Source organism: Terrapene carolina, unplaced genomic scaffold, assembly GCF_002925995.2.
Source record: "Terrapene carolina triunguis isolate 2854851 unplaced genomic scaffold, T_m_triunguis-2.0 Scaffold232, whole genome shotgun sequence".
NCBI lineage: Eukaryota > Metazoa > Chordata > Testudines > Emydidae > Terrapene > Terrapene triunguis.
The window spans coordinates 1,774,437-1,791,157 of NW_020664583.1; the positions used below are offsets into that span (position 1 = coordinate 1,774,437).

The 16,721-nt window shown below is 39.3% G+C and overlaps 2 protein-coding genes across 2 annotated transcripts in view; one reads left to right on the top strand and one right to left on the bottom strand.

Moving 5' to 3' along the window:
- Positions 1-16,721, bottom strand: part of SYN2 (synapsin II) — a 204,316-nt gene that overhangs the window by 112,294 nt on the left and 75,301 nt on the right. The gene's annotated exons all lie outside the window — the stretch shown is intronic.
- The window catches only part of TIMP4 (TIMP metallopeptidase inhibitor 4), a 49,486-nt gene continuing 33,602 nt past the window's right edge, over positions 838-16,721 (top strand). The window contains exon 1 of the mRNA XM_024211971.2: positions 838-1,108. Within this exon, the coding sequence (XP_024067739.1) occupies positions 982-1,108 (127 nt within the window). The 5' untranslated portion in view covers positions 838-981. The remainder of the gene's footprint in view (positions 1,109-16,721) is intronic.

A 16,721-nucleotide genomic window follows, 5' to 3' on the forward strand; every position in this document is an offset into this window, starting at 1 on the left:
TAGGAGGAAGAGATCTGCAGATGGGGAAGAGTATTAGCTTTTGGATTCTTGAATCAGGACTAGCTATGCTCTGTGCATGTTGAGTCACAGAAGCTCACAGACTTCCTAGCCAGCGCATGTGGAAATGGCATTTCATTTGAATAGGTCCCATAACATGGGGACTGCAAAATACTAATAAATAAAAGCTTCACTTTGAACATATATCACTGGAATTTTTGTAAATCATTATTTCAAATTAAATATATGATGAAGTAGCAAAATGGCTTTTATTGCAGCCTGGATTTTTATCCAGTATTGCTTGTAGTTACCAATTGTTCAGGGTTCACAAACAAGGCATTGAAACATTTCCTCTTCATGAATGAAGTTCTGTGCAGCCTGCAAACAGTCAAGTCATTTCAAGAAAATGTAGAGAGGGACAGGGGAAAGATCAGGGAATGCAAATGAAATCTGGCTTTAAAAAAGGATGTTAGCATTGCTTTTAGATACATTGTTTGCTTTGGTCATGATAGGGAAGGTGGAGGAACCATTTATTTTTTAAATTAAAACTGGCATGAAATTCACAAGATTAATCTCTAATCTGCAAAAGATCATAAAATCAGTGCAGAAACTGATGTTTTTAAAAAGCTTTTGATTATTAATAGTCACACTGACTCATAACAACAACATTATGATGCAATCCAGTAAAGTAAACTTGCTTTTGGAACAATAAACCTGTCACATCATTTTCACCAATGATGTGCTTTTTCCTTAAAGGAAGGCGGGGTTACTTGTAAGTATCAGGGCCATAAATAAGAGGGTCCTATGTCAGGGAAATTAGAAGTCTGTTAACATAAGCGAATAGTCAGACTGAGCATTAGAGGGCTTTTCTAAACCATCTAAGTCTGTTGAAATTGAACTGCACAGAGATTAGAAAGTTTAAATATAAGATCAACAGTAAGAGACTTTTCTTTTAGTTGGCCAGTTAGCCGTGTTGAAGGCAGCATGAATCCTGTGCACAGTACCTTGTTGTCTTCAGTGCTTCTTTTCACCCTCAGAATTCAGGAGCTGGTAGAGGCATGCAGCTGTGCCCCTGCACATCCACAGCAGCTAATCTGTGATTCTGCATTAGGTGAGTCATAACAGCTATACAATTTTAACATTGCCGGTAAAAAAGCAATTGTAGCTATATTAACTGCTGTGCTATTTTTCTGTACAACTCTCTAGGGGAATACATTTAACAAAGTAGTTTATTCTCTAAAAGGGTTTCAAAACAAAATGATTGGAAGATCTCATTTAAAGAGACAGGTATAGAAGAAAATGCATTTGGTCTTGTATTTGGTAGTTGCTGTTCCTTTTTCCTTGCTTTTTCAGTAAATGTTCTGGACTACAAATTGTTGAAACTACTGAAGTAAATTATTTAGTGCCTTTTCTTTACAAGAACCAGCTTCTATATTAGTTCTCAAATTAAAGCAAGTAGGGAGGAATATGTTCACTGACAGATTACTACTGTTCAATTTAATATGTAGTATAAAAATTATATAATATATATCATATGAATAATATATATGTGCATTATTTATATAAATGCTGTAGATACAACTGGCTGCCACAGTGCTCTGTATAAAAAAAAAAAAAGGGATGTGTTGAACTTAGTTGATCTATGATGTACTACAATATAATTGGTCTTAAATGTATTTTTTGGTAATTTTGGAACAAATAATTTAGCAGGCATCTGATGGCTTTTTAAAGTTTTCAATAGAAAAATTGGTCACAGAATTCTGTGCTAAATTTCACTGTACACTCATAAGATTACTGAGTTTCACATAGTAATCAACATATAGAAAAAAAAACCCTAAAGATCTCAAAATTAGACAACACAGGGATAAGAAAATGTGACATTTTGCTGTCTTGCATTTTGCTCAAGCTGTGGATGGTTAACTTCAATCCAGTGTGAACAGTAAATGTAGAACATGAGTTTCCAAAGTGTCACAAAATTAGCATATCTATGGGATAGGCAATACCTTCTGCATACTGATTAATTGCTTTTATACACTGACAGAAAATCTTTGTAGCCATGACAAACTCTAAGCTCTATTTGTGGCCATCAGTTAAATTGTTATCTAATCTGATTGTGTTAAGCAATCTTTTTATAAAGGTACCTACACAAAAGATTACAGATGGGGGTAATTTGAGGTGTAGACAGAAATATCAGTTACTCTTATTGTAGCTTAAAATTATTACACAAAACTATTTGTCTGATGTACTCATAACTTGAGGTTTTGCTGGATTTGACAGTAGAGAAGAAACCTGAGATACTCATTACATACAGTATTCCTTTAGGATAAGGCAAATTATAAGGTTCAAGAGTTGGAGGGTTTCTCCAAATACATTTTATAAAAGGTAGATTTCTGCTACTCTCTAACTCACTCTTCATCTATAAGTAATGGAGGCAGAAAATAAAATTACAAAAATAAAATTTACAAATATATTTGGACTTCATCCTCAAGCCCTAACTCTCACAAACAGTTCTGCTGAAGTCAATTGGACCATTCACATGAGGAAGGGCTATGTGATGGGGCCCTGTGTTTAATATTAATTACATTATGTGGTATTTATTCATGCTGTAGGAAGGCATAGAGTTATACACAATAAATGTTCACATATATATATATCATATTTGCTATAAACATATAGAGCTGTATTCTTTAGTCTGCTATGGTTACGTTGCACCGTATAGGCAATGCAAAGTGGTCTTAAAGTGACTGGAAAAGAGCAGTGGAGAGAAATCCCCCATATGGGGGAACTCTCTACTGACAGAAATCTGGCTGAGGTAGCTCTTCTGCCCCAGCCGTCTTCCCTGCAACCCCAGAGAAAAAGGGGAAGGAGGAAGTGTATTGGGGGTATTCTAGGGGTGTGGGGACAAGGAGGGGAGAGGGAACAGTCCTCTGCTACACCAGATCCTCCCCTAGTATAAATTAGGGCTGTCCTCCTGCAGCATTAATTTTCCCACCAGGCCAGGCAGGTCTGAATCAGGGAGCAACAAGTGGCTTCTCGTAGCCACGCCTCTCCACTCTTGGGTGGATTGTAGAATCAGGGCCACAGTATATTTCACCTCCACTCTAGTGATGTAATTTTGGTTGGATATATTCCTGGAGGTTTCATTACATGACAATCTTTAATTAAAGATTAATTTTTAATTCTTGGAGACTGCAGGAGAGTCCTGGAGGATCAGAAAACCTATTCCACTCTCACTCCCTCGCACAGTTATACTTTTTGCCAAAAACCAGCATACCCTAAACCTCTGCTTTCCCTAGCACCACTTTTATAGTAAATAAGATGATACAGTAAAGCTAGATTTTTGTTTGATTTTAACATTTACAGAACTCCAAATATTTTAATAAAAGAACTTGGGCCTTGGCTCTTTCACCCATTGAAGTTAATGGGAGTTTAACTCTTAACTTCAATGGGAACTGGATTGATCCCTTTGATGTGAGGGTTGTTAAGACTTTAAAACTCTTGCAGAATTGAGAAGCATTTTCCCTCATGCAAAATGGTATATCTCAGTTACACAAAGTAAACAAACAAAGCAATACCTGTAAATTTTACAATGAGTCTGAAAACTGAGGCAATGCCTTAAGTTGTCCTGTTTTATACAGCACAATCTAGGACATGTATTGAAGTTATTAAACTATATTTCAACTTCAGTTCCTTTTCCTCTGAGGTCATTTGTGATTGGGGGGAGGGTTAAATCAATAGATCTTACTCCAGCCACTAGCTGAATGTATGAGGCCACTCAGAAACCTGAACATTCATGTTGGATCCCCAAAAAGAAACAAATAGAGAAATTAATTAAGTCTGGGCCAAGCACTTTTCACTGTGACTTTTGTCCATGTGATTAGTGGGGCAACACTTTGTCTTTTCCTGACAGGGTGTTATTGTGGCTTTAGGTTGTCTTTTTCTAAACACCCATAGCTACCAAATACCCTGAGTAACCTGGTGAAAATCATGGACTTTCTAACAAATATAGAGCGAGAGGCACCCTCTGATCCTGTCACTTACATGTGAGAGGATGGCAAAGAGAGAGAGAGAGAGAATTTTAAATGCACCAGTGTTGTATGTACCAGGAAGGGCAGTGCGATGGGTTAGTGGATTCAGCACAAGGCTATCAGCCAGGAACTCATGAGTTATAATGCCAGCTCTGCCACTGACTTTGTGTGTGGCCTTGGCCTAATTGCTTAGCCTATCAGCCTCTCAAGGCATAAAGTACTGGGCACTAACTGTGAGCAGCTGAGTGGTTTTACCGCACAGTTCACTTCAGCGGGAAGGCAGGGTGCCTTCATCTCTTTGAGGGTGAGCAGCACCTCTCAGGAGAGCTTTTACCTCATAGGGAGTTGTGAGGAATAATTAATCAGTAATGCTAAGCATCTAATAGTGCTAAAGTTATTATTACTCTATTAAAGAAATCTCAAAAACAGTCTATATTGAAGGTTAGCTTCATGGATTCAGAAATGCCTGGAAAGATTCAGAATGGCTTCACTTTAGCTAAACAGTAATGTGCCAAATATTCCCATTGTGCTGTACTGATTTCTTCAAATGAATGGGATATGAGAAGCACCGGTTTCAAGCTTATACTAAGAAAATTTCTCTGATAAATTCTTGGGGTGAAATCCTGGACCCATTGAAATAAGTGGGAGTTTTGCTGTTGAGGGGGGCCAGAATTTCATCCCTGGTACCCATTTTTAATTGATTTTCATATAAAAAACCAACCATACTCAATGACCTGTATACAAAAAGTGTATTTTTGAAATGCTAATTGTGTGTCAAGAGTTAAAATAACTTTTTATAAATACCAACATTCTTTAAACTGTTTTTTATGCCATTCTTGTGCTGAACTTAACTCAGTGAGGCAGGCAGCATAAGTAGAGTTAGTGTTTTGGTAAACAGCAAGGTAAATAGATAAGTACCCTGCACTGCTACCTATTGAGTGTAGGGTTCTCCATCTTTGAAGTTAGCTGGATTCTTTCTGGGTTAAACACTTTTCTTTCTATAATGGAAACAATATTTTTTATTTGAGCAACTGGCACCACACTATAACAGAGATGACAGATATTGGGCACAGATTTGTAATCTCAGACACCAGTTTCATTGATTTAATGAAGAGTGGCATGTCTCAAACTATAAAGGAAGCCTCGTGGCTGAAGCTCAGCAGCACTTCGAGCCTGTTAAAATCCTTATAAGTCCATTGAGATCTGGCAATGCAAAAAAGTGTCAGACTATATTAAATTTTATCACATATAAATATAATGGTAAACATTTGACTTAAACCCCCAAAAACTAAGTTTTGAAAGTCATCTCTGCCTAGAGATGTGTTGAATAGACATGTCCAGGTAGCTTTCACTAAGTTGATGTGAACATTTTCACCATTCTGTTTCTTTTGAGTTTATCATCCCCATAAACTCTGCTTTTTGTGAAGTGACTACAAAAATGTTCAGTTTTGTATTTAAAATACATTCATTTGTACACTTTCAGTGTGGAAAACAGCTCTTGAGAAAAAAACAGATCTATTTTGACTGGATGTAACTTACAGAATTGCAGAAATGTAGAACTGGAAGGGACCTCATGAGGTCATCAAGTCTAGCCCCCTGAGCTGAGGCAGGACCAAGTAAACCTCGACCATTCCTGACAGATATCTGTCTAACCCGTTCTTAAAAACCTGCAGGATTCCACAACCTCCTTCCTCAATAACCTGTTCCAGTGCTTAGTTATCATTATAGTTAGAAAGATTTTCCTAATATCTAACCTACATCTCCTTTGCTGCACATTAGCCAATTACTTCTTGTGCTACCCTCAGTGGACATGGAGGACAACTGATCACCATCTTCTTTGTAACAACCTTTTACATATGTTATGTTCCCCCATCAGTTTTCTCTTCTCCGGACTAAACATGCCCAATTCTTTCAACCATTCCTCATAGCTCACATTTTCTAAACCTTTATCATTTTTGTTGCTCTCCTCTGGATTCTTCAATTTGTTCACATTTTTCTTAAAGTGTGGAACTCAAGGCTGCACACAGAACTCCAGTTGCGTCCTCACTAGTGCTGAGTAGAGCAGAATAATTACACTGGTCTACAATTTTTGAGAAGTCGTCTGCTTCAGAGATAAAATGTGCTATTTATTATGTATTTTGATGTGCTGAATTCAAATATGACAATTAAAACAACTGATTGGCTACTGTTTCTAAGATATTTAAGTTTTTACATTTTATGTCTATGTATATTGTGTAGATAGTAGAGTTTTAATCATAAATTGTAAACCTAGGTCTTTTCATGTGTTTATGGTTGCTTTACATGATAATATTTCACCCATCCTGTTTATGTAACACTTTAAAAATCAGCAAAAGAGTTATATAAATAAAATTTATTATGAAACAAAAGGCAAAAAACTATTATGTACATAGTTTAGTACTATTCAGTGTCTACTCGGCGCTTCTTGGCTTGTCTCTTGTATTCATTAAATGGAGCATTTCTTGTCACTGTCCAGCAATAGTCTGCAAGCATTGATGGGCTCCATTTGCCCTGATAGCGTTTCTCCATTGTTGCAATGTCCTGGTGAAATCGCTTGCCGTGCTCGTCGCTCATTGCTCCGCAGTTCAGTGGAAAAAAATCTAGATGAGAGTGCAAAAAATGTATCTTTAGTGACATGTTGCAACCAAGGCTTTTGTATGCCTTGAGGAGGTTTTCCACCAACAACCTGTAGTTGTCTGCCTTGTTGTTTCCGAGAAAATTTATTGCCACCAACTGGAAGGCTTTCCATGCCGTCTTTTCCTTGCCACACAGTGCATGCTCAAATGCATCATCTCGAAGAAGTTCACGAATCTGAGGACCAACAAAGACACCTTCCTTTATCTTAGCTTCACTTAACCTTGGAAATTTTCCACGGAGGTACTTGAAAGCTGCTTGTGTTTTGTCAATGGCCTTGACAAAGTTCTTCATCAGACCCAGCTTGATGTGGAAGGGTGGTAACAAAATCTTCCTTGATTCAACAAGTGGTGGATGCTGAACACTTTTCCTCCCAGGCGCCAATGACTGTCGGAGTGGCCAATCTTTCTTGATGTAGTGGGAATCTCTTGCACGACTATCCCATTCGCAGAGAAAACAGCAGTACTTTGTGTATCCAGTCTGCAGACCAAGCAAGAGAGCAACAACCTTCAAATCGCCACAAAGCTGCCACTGATGTTGGTCATAGTTTATGCACCTCAAAAGTTGTTTCATGTTGTCATAGGTTTCCTTCATATGGACTGCATGACCAACTGGAATTGATGGCAAAACATTGCCTTTATGCAATAAAACAGCGTTAAGACTCGTCTTCGATGAATCAATGAACAGTCTCCACTCATCTGGATCGTGAACGATGTTGAGGGCTGCCATCACACCATCGATGTTGTTGCAGGCTACAAGATCACCTTCCATGAAGAAGAATGGGACAAGATCCTTTTGACGGTCACGGAACATGGAAACCCTAACATCACCTGCCAGGAGATTCCACTGCTGTAGTCTGGAGCCCAACAGCTCTGCCTTACTCTTGGGTAGTTCCAAATCCCTGACAAGGTCATTCAGTTCACCTTGTGTTATGAGGTGTGGTTCAGAGGAGGAGGATGGGAGAAAATGTGGGTCCTGTGACATTGATGGTTCAGGACCAGAAGTTTCATCCTCTTCCTCGTCTGACTCAAGTGAGAATGATTCTGGTGCATCAGGAACCGGCAGTCCTTCTCCGTGGGGTACTGGGCGTATAGCTGATGGAATGTTTGGATGATGCACAGTCCACTTTTTCTTCTTTGACACACCTTTCCCAACTGGAGGCACCATGCAGAAGTAACAATTGCTGGTATGATCTGTTGGCTCTCTCCAAATCATTGGCACTGCAAAAGGCATAGATTTCCTTTTCCTGTTCAACCACTGGCGAAGATTTGTTGCACAAGTCTTGCAGCATATGTGTGGGGCCCACCTCTTGTCCTGATCTCCAATTTTGCAGCCAAAATAAAGGTGATAGGCTTTCTTAACCATAGTGGTTATACTGTGCTTTTGTGATGCAAAAGTCACTTCACCACAAACATAGCAGAAGTTATCTGCACTCTTCACACAAGTACGAGGCATCTCTGCTCACTTTGGCTAAACAGAAATGTGTCCCTTTGCAAAATCAAACACTGACAAATAAGAGAGCACGACACTGTATGATTTCTAGAGCTGATATAGGGCAATTTGTTCAGCAGAGTGATGTAAGATTTGTTATGATTGCATCATCCATGACTTCTAGGAATAACATGATGCAATTCATATCATGTATGACGCAATACCAGCTTCAGATTGCATCATTCATTGTTTTGCCTAAAAAGCAAGTACTGTCCAAACCCAGTCATAGATTTATTCATAGATCCAGTCAAAGATGTATTTTAGTCATTTCTGGTTTAAATTGAGATCCCTTCCCTTTATAACTCACTTATCCTCCGCCATTCCCAAGTGAAGGGTCGTATATACTGACCCAATAGCATATCTTGAAAACTAGAGCCAATCAACAATTTTAAGCATCATTTTCGTTCTCAGTGACCTAGAATTAGTAAAGTTTGACTACATTTATTTCAGAAGCATTTTGGCTGTAGAGCAGTGTTACCTCCCATGTCTTACCTACAAGACCCTTGTCTGAAATATTGGCGAACACTTCATGTTTGGAGGAAAAAATGGGGAAATTAATTTAAAGTACGTTTTATACGTTGTTAATATACTGTGCACCTCCACTCTACTCTTAATTTACCTCATGGTTTCTAGATACTACAGCTCATGTAGTCTTCCTGAGAACAGTGTGGATGAACTTACTAAAGCGCTGATCCTGCAAACATTTAAGCCAGATGAGTAGTCCCATTCTCTTCAATAGGATTACTGATGTGGACAAAGTTAAGCATATACATAAGTGTTTGCAGGTTCAGGGCCACGGTATCCACATGAGCTGTAATAGCTACACTAATAGCAAGTGGAATTAAAAATTGATGGGTCAGGTTTTCCAGCCCCACTACTGTTTTGGCAGTGTGGAGCAGCTGTAATGCCAGTTTGGCCAGCTAGTGGAGGGTTCCCCTCTGTGGGGGAATCCCTGAGTCACATTGAGCCACTGTAGTGGTTCATACTCCAGACCTTACAGTCCCCTGATGCCCCGCCCCATCCTCCAAATCTCCAGAGGGGCCAGAGCCAGAGAGGCATAAATTAGAATATCCCAAGGCTGTTCTAGCTTAGGGCTTGAAACACTATAGCAGCACAGCTGTAGCACTTCAGTGCAGACACTACCTATGCCGATGGAAGGGGTCTCTTGTTGGCATAGGTAATCCACCCTCCCAAGAGGCGGTAGCTAGGTCGATGGAAGAATTCTTCCATGCACCTAGAGCTGTCTATACTGATGAAAAACGCTATATGCGAGTTGGTGGTATTATTATTATGTAATTAAATTTATTCAGCTCTGGAGACTAAATTCATTGTCTGCCTGAGGGATTTAAATTATGCTCTTGGTGAAGATCTCAACCCAACCTTAACTATGAAGTAATTCCAGAACCATCATGATGCACAATATTAGTGAATCTTATTCTCGCCATACAATGTAATACCAAAATCATATACACAAAGGATGTATTTTCTTATGTGCATATATACAAAACATCTATACTGACTTCATAGATCCCTTGTTATTCTTTCCTTTAAGCATGCTTTTATACACGTGAATAATATTTTCAAACTAAAAAAGTCAATTATACAAGTGCCCTACTTATTTCCAAGTAAACTTTACAAAATCCAAGTACAGCATTGGGCCAAAGCAACCATCATGCTCTCACCCAGTGTTTAGTGTTTTGGAAACTACTGCCGAAGCTACTCCCTGAATAAATCAGAAAAGGAGGCATTATTAAACACCTTTTCTACAATTCTTTTTAATCCCATAAAATCGTATTCATTGGAACCCCCATCAATGGTGCAAATGTCTCATGTATTGCAATTAAACAGTCATAGTAGTAAATATTATTTTCTTAGGCAACAATACCCCCAAAGCCTATATCTCTCAAAATGCTAAGAACATAAATTATATTGTGGTGAATTGGCTCAGCCAAACGGAGTGCTGAGATGCTGTGCCTTTATTGACACGCCCACATTTTACACTCATTTATCCAGTTCCTCACCACAACTGCAAGTGTGAGGTGGTCCAATTTGCACAACAATTGCCTCAGCAACTGTAAAGTATGCAAATCTTTGTAGTCTGATTAGCTGAAAGTTATTCTGAGAGAATCAGAGCAAAGAAATTTGCAAAATTATTGTGCTGAAAGCCACAGAAGGGGAGTCTCCCTTTTTGAGGATCTTCTCATGGAGATTCCCCTATAACATCTTGTTGGGGCTATGTAGGATTTGTTTCCCCATGGTAAAGCCTGGAGGCCCTGCCCCAAATGTGGTGAATTTATCCTAATTTGTAGGAGGGGAGGGGAGGAGTGTAGGGCTCGAATTGAGTCTGCCAGGATTCCCCTTACCTCCTTGGGATCAGTTAAATCGGGGGAAGAGGGAATTGAGGGGCGCGGGCCTCTGCAACAAAGATAATATAGACTGGGGCTGTATTTCTTTTCAAGGTAAGTTTTGTGTGGATAGCAATAAGTATCCACATCCAGCCTTACCACTGGATACGCACTTCTCTTCATGGACCATCTGGTCTAAACTCCTTCTCTTTGCACTTACCCTTGGGTGGGAGTGGATGGGGTGGGCAGGTGCCTAAATGTGTGTTCCATGTGCAAGATGGTAGGTTTCCTGCACATGTAGATCTAGGGAGGTCCATATCTGGTTCATGGTTATTATACAAATCTCTCCACTTTGATTAGCTCTCAATCCCTATGTTCAGAGTGGCTACTGCTCTCACAAATCCTCATTCTTTATGCCCACAAATATGGGGCCTAATCCTGCCACCTCCTCTTTCCTCTCACAGGTAGTGCCACTGACTCAAAAGGTCAGTGGAACTATTTGTGCGAGTAAAGAGTGAAGTAATTGAAGTTATTCTTGTGAATAAGGACTGTTCTTGTGAATAAAATCTGCAGGATGAAGCCACAGCTGTTTCAGATTCTTAGATACAAACAAACATTTTGAGAATGGTACTGCCTAAAAATTCCTCCAACTTTAGTTTTGGTGGCCAAATTTTTAACTTGCTTTTCAGCTCAGAAAAGCAAAGTTGTAAACATTTCATAGCACCAACACTAGCATGTAGTATGCAAAGAAAGAACAAGAAATAATTTCCTATCTACTAGAAACAGTGTCCTTTGGAAACCAGACATTCATACAATGCACAGTCAATCTGTGGAATTCTTTGCCAGAGGATATTGTGAAGGCCAAGACTATAACAGGGTTCAAAAAAGAACTAGATAAATTCATGGATAGGTCCATCAATGGCTATTAGCCAGGATGGGCAGGGATGCAAAACCACGCTCTGAAGTGTCCCTAGCCTCTGTTTGCCAGAACCTGGGAATGGGCGACAGAGAATAGATCACTTGATGATTACCTGATCTGTTCATTCTCTCTGAAGCACCTGACATTGGCCACTATCGGAAGACAGGATACTAGTCTAGATGGACCATTAGTCTGATCCAGTATGGCTGTTCTTATGTTCTATGTTCAAACACTGAGTTCAGGTTGCACTTATTTTACTTGGAAAAGATGGTACCAACTGTAAAATATTTGGTTTTAGTCAGTATCAGAGCTAGTTGCATCAAGTAGTAAAATCAATTATGAGAAAAACCTAGCTGATTTACAGATTTAAAATTAACTCCAGAGCAGAGACTCTTATTATTAGGTATGTTTTAAATGAAGGGGGATAGGAAAAATTCAGGAAATCAGTTATATTTGTAAACAAAGCATGTATTGCAGCATTATGGAACTATAAATCATGATTTATCTAAACATTCTACACATAAATGGCGTGGAAAGCAGAATGCAAGCTTAAAAATTTAAGGACTAAACTTATATAAAACATAAGATATATGCGGTATCAGCAAATTCTTGAACCTACTAGACCCTGACTTAAATTCTCATCTTGTTTGTCCCATAAAAGGTGGTGTTTCTCCATAACCACAGTCCCTCCTGGATTCCAAAGAAAGGGATGTGTAGTTATGAATGGAAATCTATAATAAAAGGATATATGCTGTTGTATAGAGTAAAGAGTATCAAGGCAATGTAATTCAGCTGAAATTGGACAGATGTTCATCACTGATCAAATTATGTGGTATTTGTGGCTTGTGAAGCAGAGAGAAATATTTCTTTAACATCAGTAGCAGCTGTAAAAACATTGCAGAAGAATAAAACTGACCTTGAACAACATTAGGAAGTTATTTTTCTATAATATTTATTTAAGTTAAAGTATGAGTACTGTACACATCTGCTTTTTTAAAAATCAAAATCTTTCCCCATTTCCACTTGAAAGTTTATAAAAATATACATGTAAAGCCCTGATCCACAGAAATTTAATTTATTCTGTTATCTACAAAAAATAATTTAACCTGGGGTCAGACTTGATAAAAATAGTTTAATCTGGGGTCAGACTTGATTAACTCCCCCCATAACACTGGTAGTTTCTCCTTCCCACTCTAAAAACACAAGTACTCACAAAATCCATAAGTTAAACATATGCCTGAAAGTTGTACAGGCAAGACTACATCTTGGTAAGCTCCAGAGAGAAGTGCTTTAGACTCAAATTAAGATTCCCGTTAAACATAACTTTACAAAATTATTTCAAAACATTTTCTAACTACATGTGTGCACATTAAAAAAAAATGAAAGTGTTATATAATGCAATTAGAACAGCCATGCTGAGTGGTGATGCAAATTATCTTTGGCATTAGCTATATTGAACTAGAACATATCAATGAGTTTCTATAATAAGGCGACTCTTTGGAATACGATACTTATTACATATTACTGGTCAAAAGTGAATAAAAAAAGAATGGCGCTGTTGCTCTATTCTAATTATAAACTGTAACAGAAAGGTCTTTGTACTACTGACTCACCAGTGTAAATTTATAATAGCTGGCATCGCTGTGGTGCCTTCTACTGGTCGGCATGCCAAATCTGTTCAAATACGTTCGCTATTATGCTTCTCGTGGGGCTACAGTCTACAGAGACTTCTACTACAAATCCTTCCCTGACCTCAAGGGGTACAGGCCTGCCTGTGGGAGCTAAAGGTCATAGAATCATAGAATATCAGGGTTGGAAGGGACCTCAGGAGGTCATCTAGTCCAACCCCCTGCTCAAAGCAGGACCAATTCCCAACTAAATCATCCCAGCCAGGGCTTTGTCAAGCCGGGCCTTAAAAACCTCCAAAGAAGGAGACTCCACCACCTCCCTAGGTAACGCATTCCAGTGCTTCACCACCCTCCTAGTGAAAAAGTTTTTCCTAATATCCAACCTAGACCTCCCCCACTGCAACTTGAGACCATTGCTCCTTGTTCTGTCATCTGCCACCACTGAGAACAGCCGAGCTCCATCCTTTTTGGAACCCCCCCTCAGGTAGTTGAAAGCAGCTATCAAATCCCCCCTCATTCTTCTCTTCTGCAGACTAAACAATCCCAGTTCCCTCAGCCTCTCCTCATAAGTCATGTGCTCCAGACCCCTAATCATTTTTGTTGCCCTCCGCTGGACTCTTTCCAATTTTTCCACATCCTTCTTGTAGTGTGGGGCCCAAAACTGGACACAGTATTCCAGATGAGGCCTCACCAATGTCGAATAAAGGGGAACGATCACGTTCCTCGATCTGCTGGCAATGCCCCTACTTATACAGCCCAAAATGCCGTTAGCCTTCTTGGCAACAAGAGCACACTGTTGACTCATATCCAGCTTCTCGTCCACTGTGACCCCTAGGTCCTTTTCTGCAGAACTGCTACCCAGCCATTCGGTCCCTAGTCTGTAGCAGTGCATGGGATTCTTCCGTCCTAAGTGCAGGACTCTGCACTTGTCCTTGTTGAACCTCATCAGGTTTTTTTGGCCCAATCCTCTAATTTGTCTAGGTCCCTCTGTATCCAATCCCTACCCTCTAGTGTATCTACCACGCCTCCCAGTTTAGTGTCATCTGCAAACTTGCTGAGAGTGCAGTCCACACCATCCTCCAGATCATTAATAAAGATATTAAACAAAACCGGCCCCAGGACCAACCCTTGGGGCACTCCGCTTGAAACCAGCTGCCAACTAGACATGGAGCCATTGATCACTACCCGTTGAGCCCGACGATCTAGCCAGCTTTCTATCCACCTTACAGTCCATTCATCCCGCCCATACTTCTTTAACTTGGCGGCAAGAATACTGTGGGAGACTGTATCAAAAGCTTTGCTAAAGTCAAGGAATAACACATCCACTGCTTTCCCCTCATCCACAGAGCCAGTTATCTCATCATAGAAGGCAATTAGGTTAGTCAGGCATGACTTGCCCTTGGTGAATCCATGCTGACTGTTCCTGATAACTTTCCTCTCCTCTAAGTGTTTCATAATTGATTCCTTGAGGACCTGCTCCATGATTTTTCCAGGGACTGAGGTGAGGCTGACTGGCCTGTAGTTCCCCAGATCCTCCTCCTTCCCATTTTTAAAGATGGGCACTACATTAGCCTTTTTCCAGTCATCCGAGACCTCCCCCGATCGCCACCTAGAGGTCCTAGGGTTCTCTCTCTAATGCCACAAATTTGTGATTCAAATTGGTGACTGTGGTGTCCATTAGTTTGTGACCCCAAATTCCTTACATATTGGTTCCTATTTGCTAGACCCAAATAAAAGCTCTTCTGGGCTCCTTCTAATGTTTGAGGTGTACATTCCCCCCTTTTTATTTTATTCCTTTCTCATCCATCTGTCCATGTTTTCTTGGTAATGTTGTATTTGGAGTCCATCTTAGGTTTAGAGTTTAGTCTCACAGTAGAATTTTCACTTGGTTTGAGCCCTGCTAGTGTTTTGAAGTCCCTCTCTTTTTAAATTCCATTTGGAATTCCCTGAATCCAGATGATACATTTTCACTTCTAAGGATTACACTTGTAAATACAATATAATAGTCATTGAATGCTAACTGCTCTAGTCCCACCCTCTGGGGATGCAGTATCAAGCAACTATATGTGCCTATATTATCCTCAAGAGGCTGCCTTCCAAAGGATAAAAGTCTACTATTACTAAATTCTCCTTTCGCCCAACTAATAGAGACCTGTGTTTATGGACTCAAAGGTTATGAGGTCACTGGGTTTTATTTGTGGTGTTCTGTATATGTGATTCAGCTTGGCTAGTTATTTTGCTGATTGCTATAAGCTTTTGTCACTGGGGTAGCCACTAACTTTAAAGAATATTCAAACACAAAACAAGAAGAAAATAAACAATTACATCCTAAATAATAAAATACTTCTTGCACCTTGCACTGAATGTTGCTTGATTCTGGCTCTATTAGGCTCCCAAGCAGGGTGCATTCTAATGATGGAGACCCTCAATTCAGAAAGTCATCCTACTGAACATGAAGAGTGAGATTTCTGAAGTCTCAGCAGTAGCCTAATTCTGCTCCCATATAATTCGATTTGGCTTCAACAGGAACAGAATTAGGCCAACACTGAGCAGTTTTGAAAATCCCAGCGGAAGTCTTCATACTTCATTTTGGGATGAAATGGTTTCTCTGCTGATCTTAATTGATTTAATGATATATAAGTTGATAAGTGTGCTCTCTATAAACCACATCACATGCAGGTGTTTAAAGATCATTCAATAGTCTCTTGCTATGTACCCCGAAGAGAACAGGATGTATGTTCAGAGACTTGAGTACAAATTCTATGTTTTCATTCCCACAAGAATCACAAAGGATGATCTAGAACTTCTGCACATACTGTAAGGTAGAGTCTAGACCATCTTAAAGGGACGTATGTGATGTAGGACTAGAATTTTAAGAATCCTTTCTGCAGGCAGGCAGGCAAGCAAAGAAGGAGAATGGAGAACTGTGTTAATGGGAATTTGCAATCACAAATAATCCCATTTCCCTGGGTTTGGGGGATGCAAGTCCCTTGGCATGAACAGAGAAATTGGAATTTAAACAGTGTTACAGTTCTTGCTTTGGGAGACATGAGATGCATTTCAGGATGAGGGTAAAATATTGAACCAAAGTAAGCCTTAGAATACTGGCTCCAAGATTTTAGGTTTCATGACTTTGTTCCATTAAAAAGAAGTAAAGAAATGGTCCCTTCCTTGAATAGCATGCACTTGCAGGATTAGTGTGTGAAAATGTCTGCAACATGAAAAATGTCCACAATTACCTACAATATTTGCATGCATACACAGAGATTCTATCTGCTGTTAGGTGAACAACTGCTCATCTTGCACACACAAATGTGCATGCATGTGCATGAATTAGAAGCCTTTAAATTTTCTGTTTAACTTTCCTGCCTTCTGTTGACTTAAGGCAGCGCTTTCAAATAATTAAATGTGAATTAATTGGGTAGTTACCACAAGGAAAGTGGAACATATAAAAATTAAATGATGCAAAAACAAAACAAAATCTTCAGTCTAATCAAAAATGAAATCTTATCTAACCCACCATCTATGCAGAACAATATTTTAGTATCTGGAAAAGCAGAGGTTAAGTATTTTAAAACTCTGTTTTGTTTTATTTTAATAGAGAAAATGTTTCTAATTTAATCTCCCTAAACAAGTCCTGGTATATCTCCCCTTTTTTGCC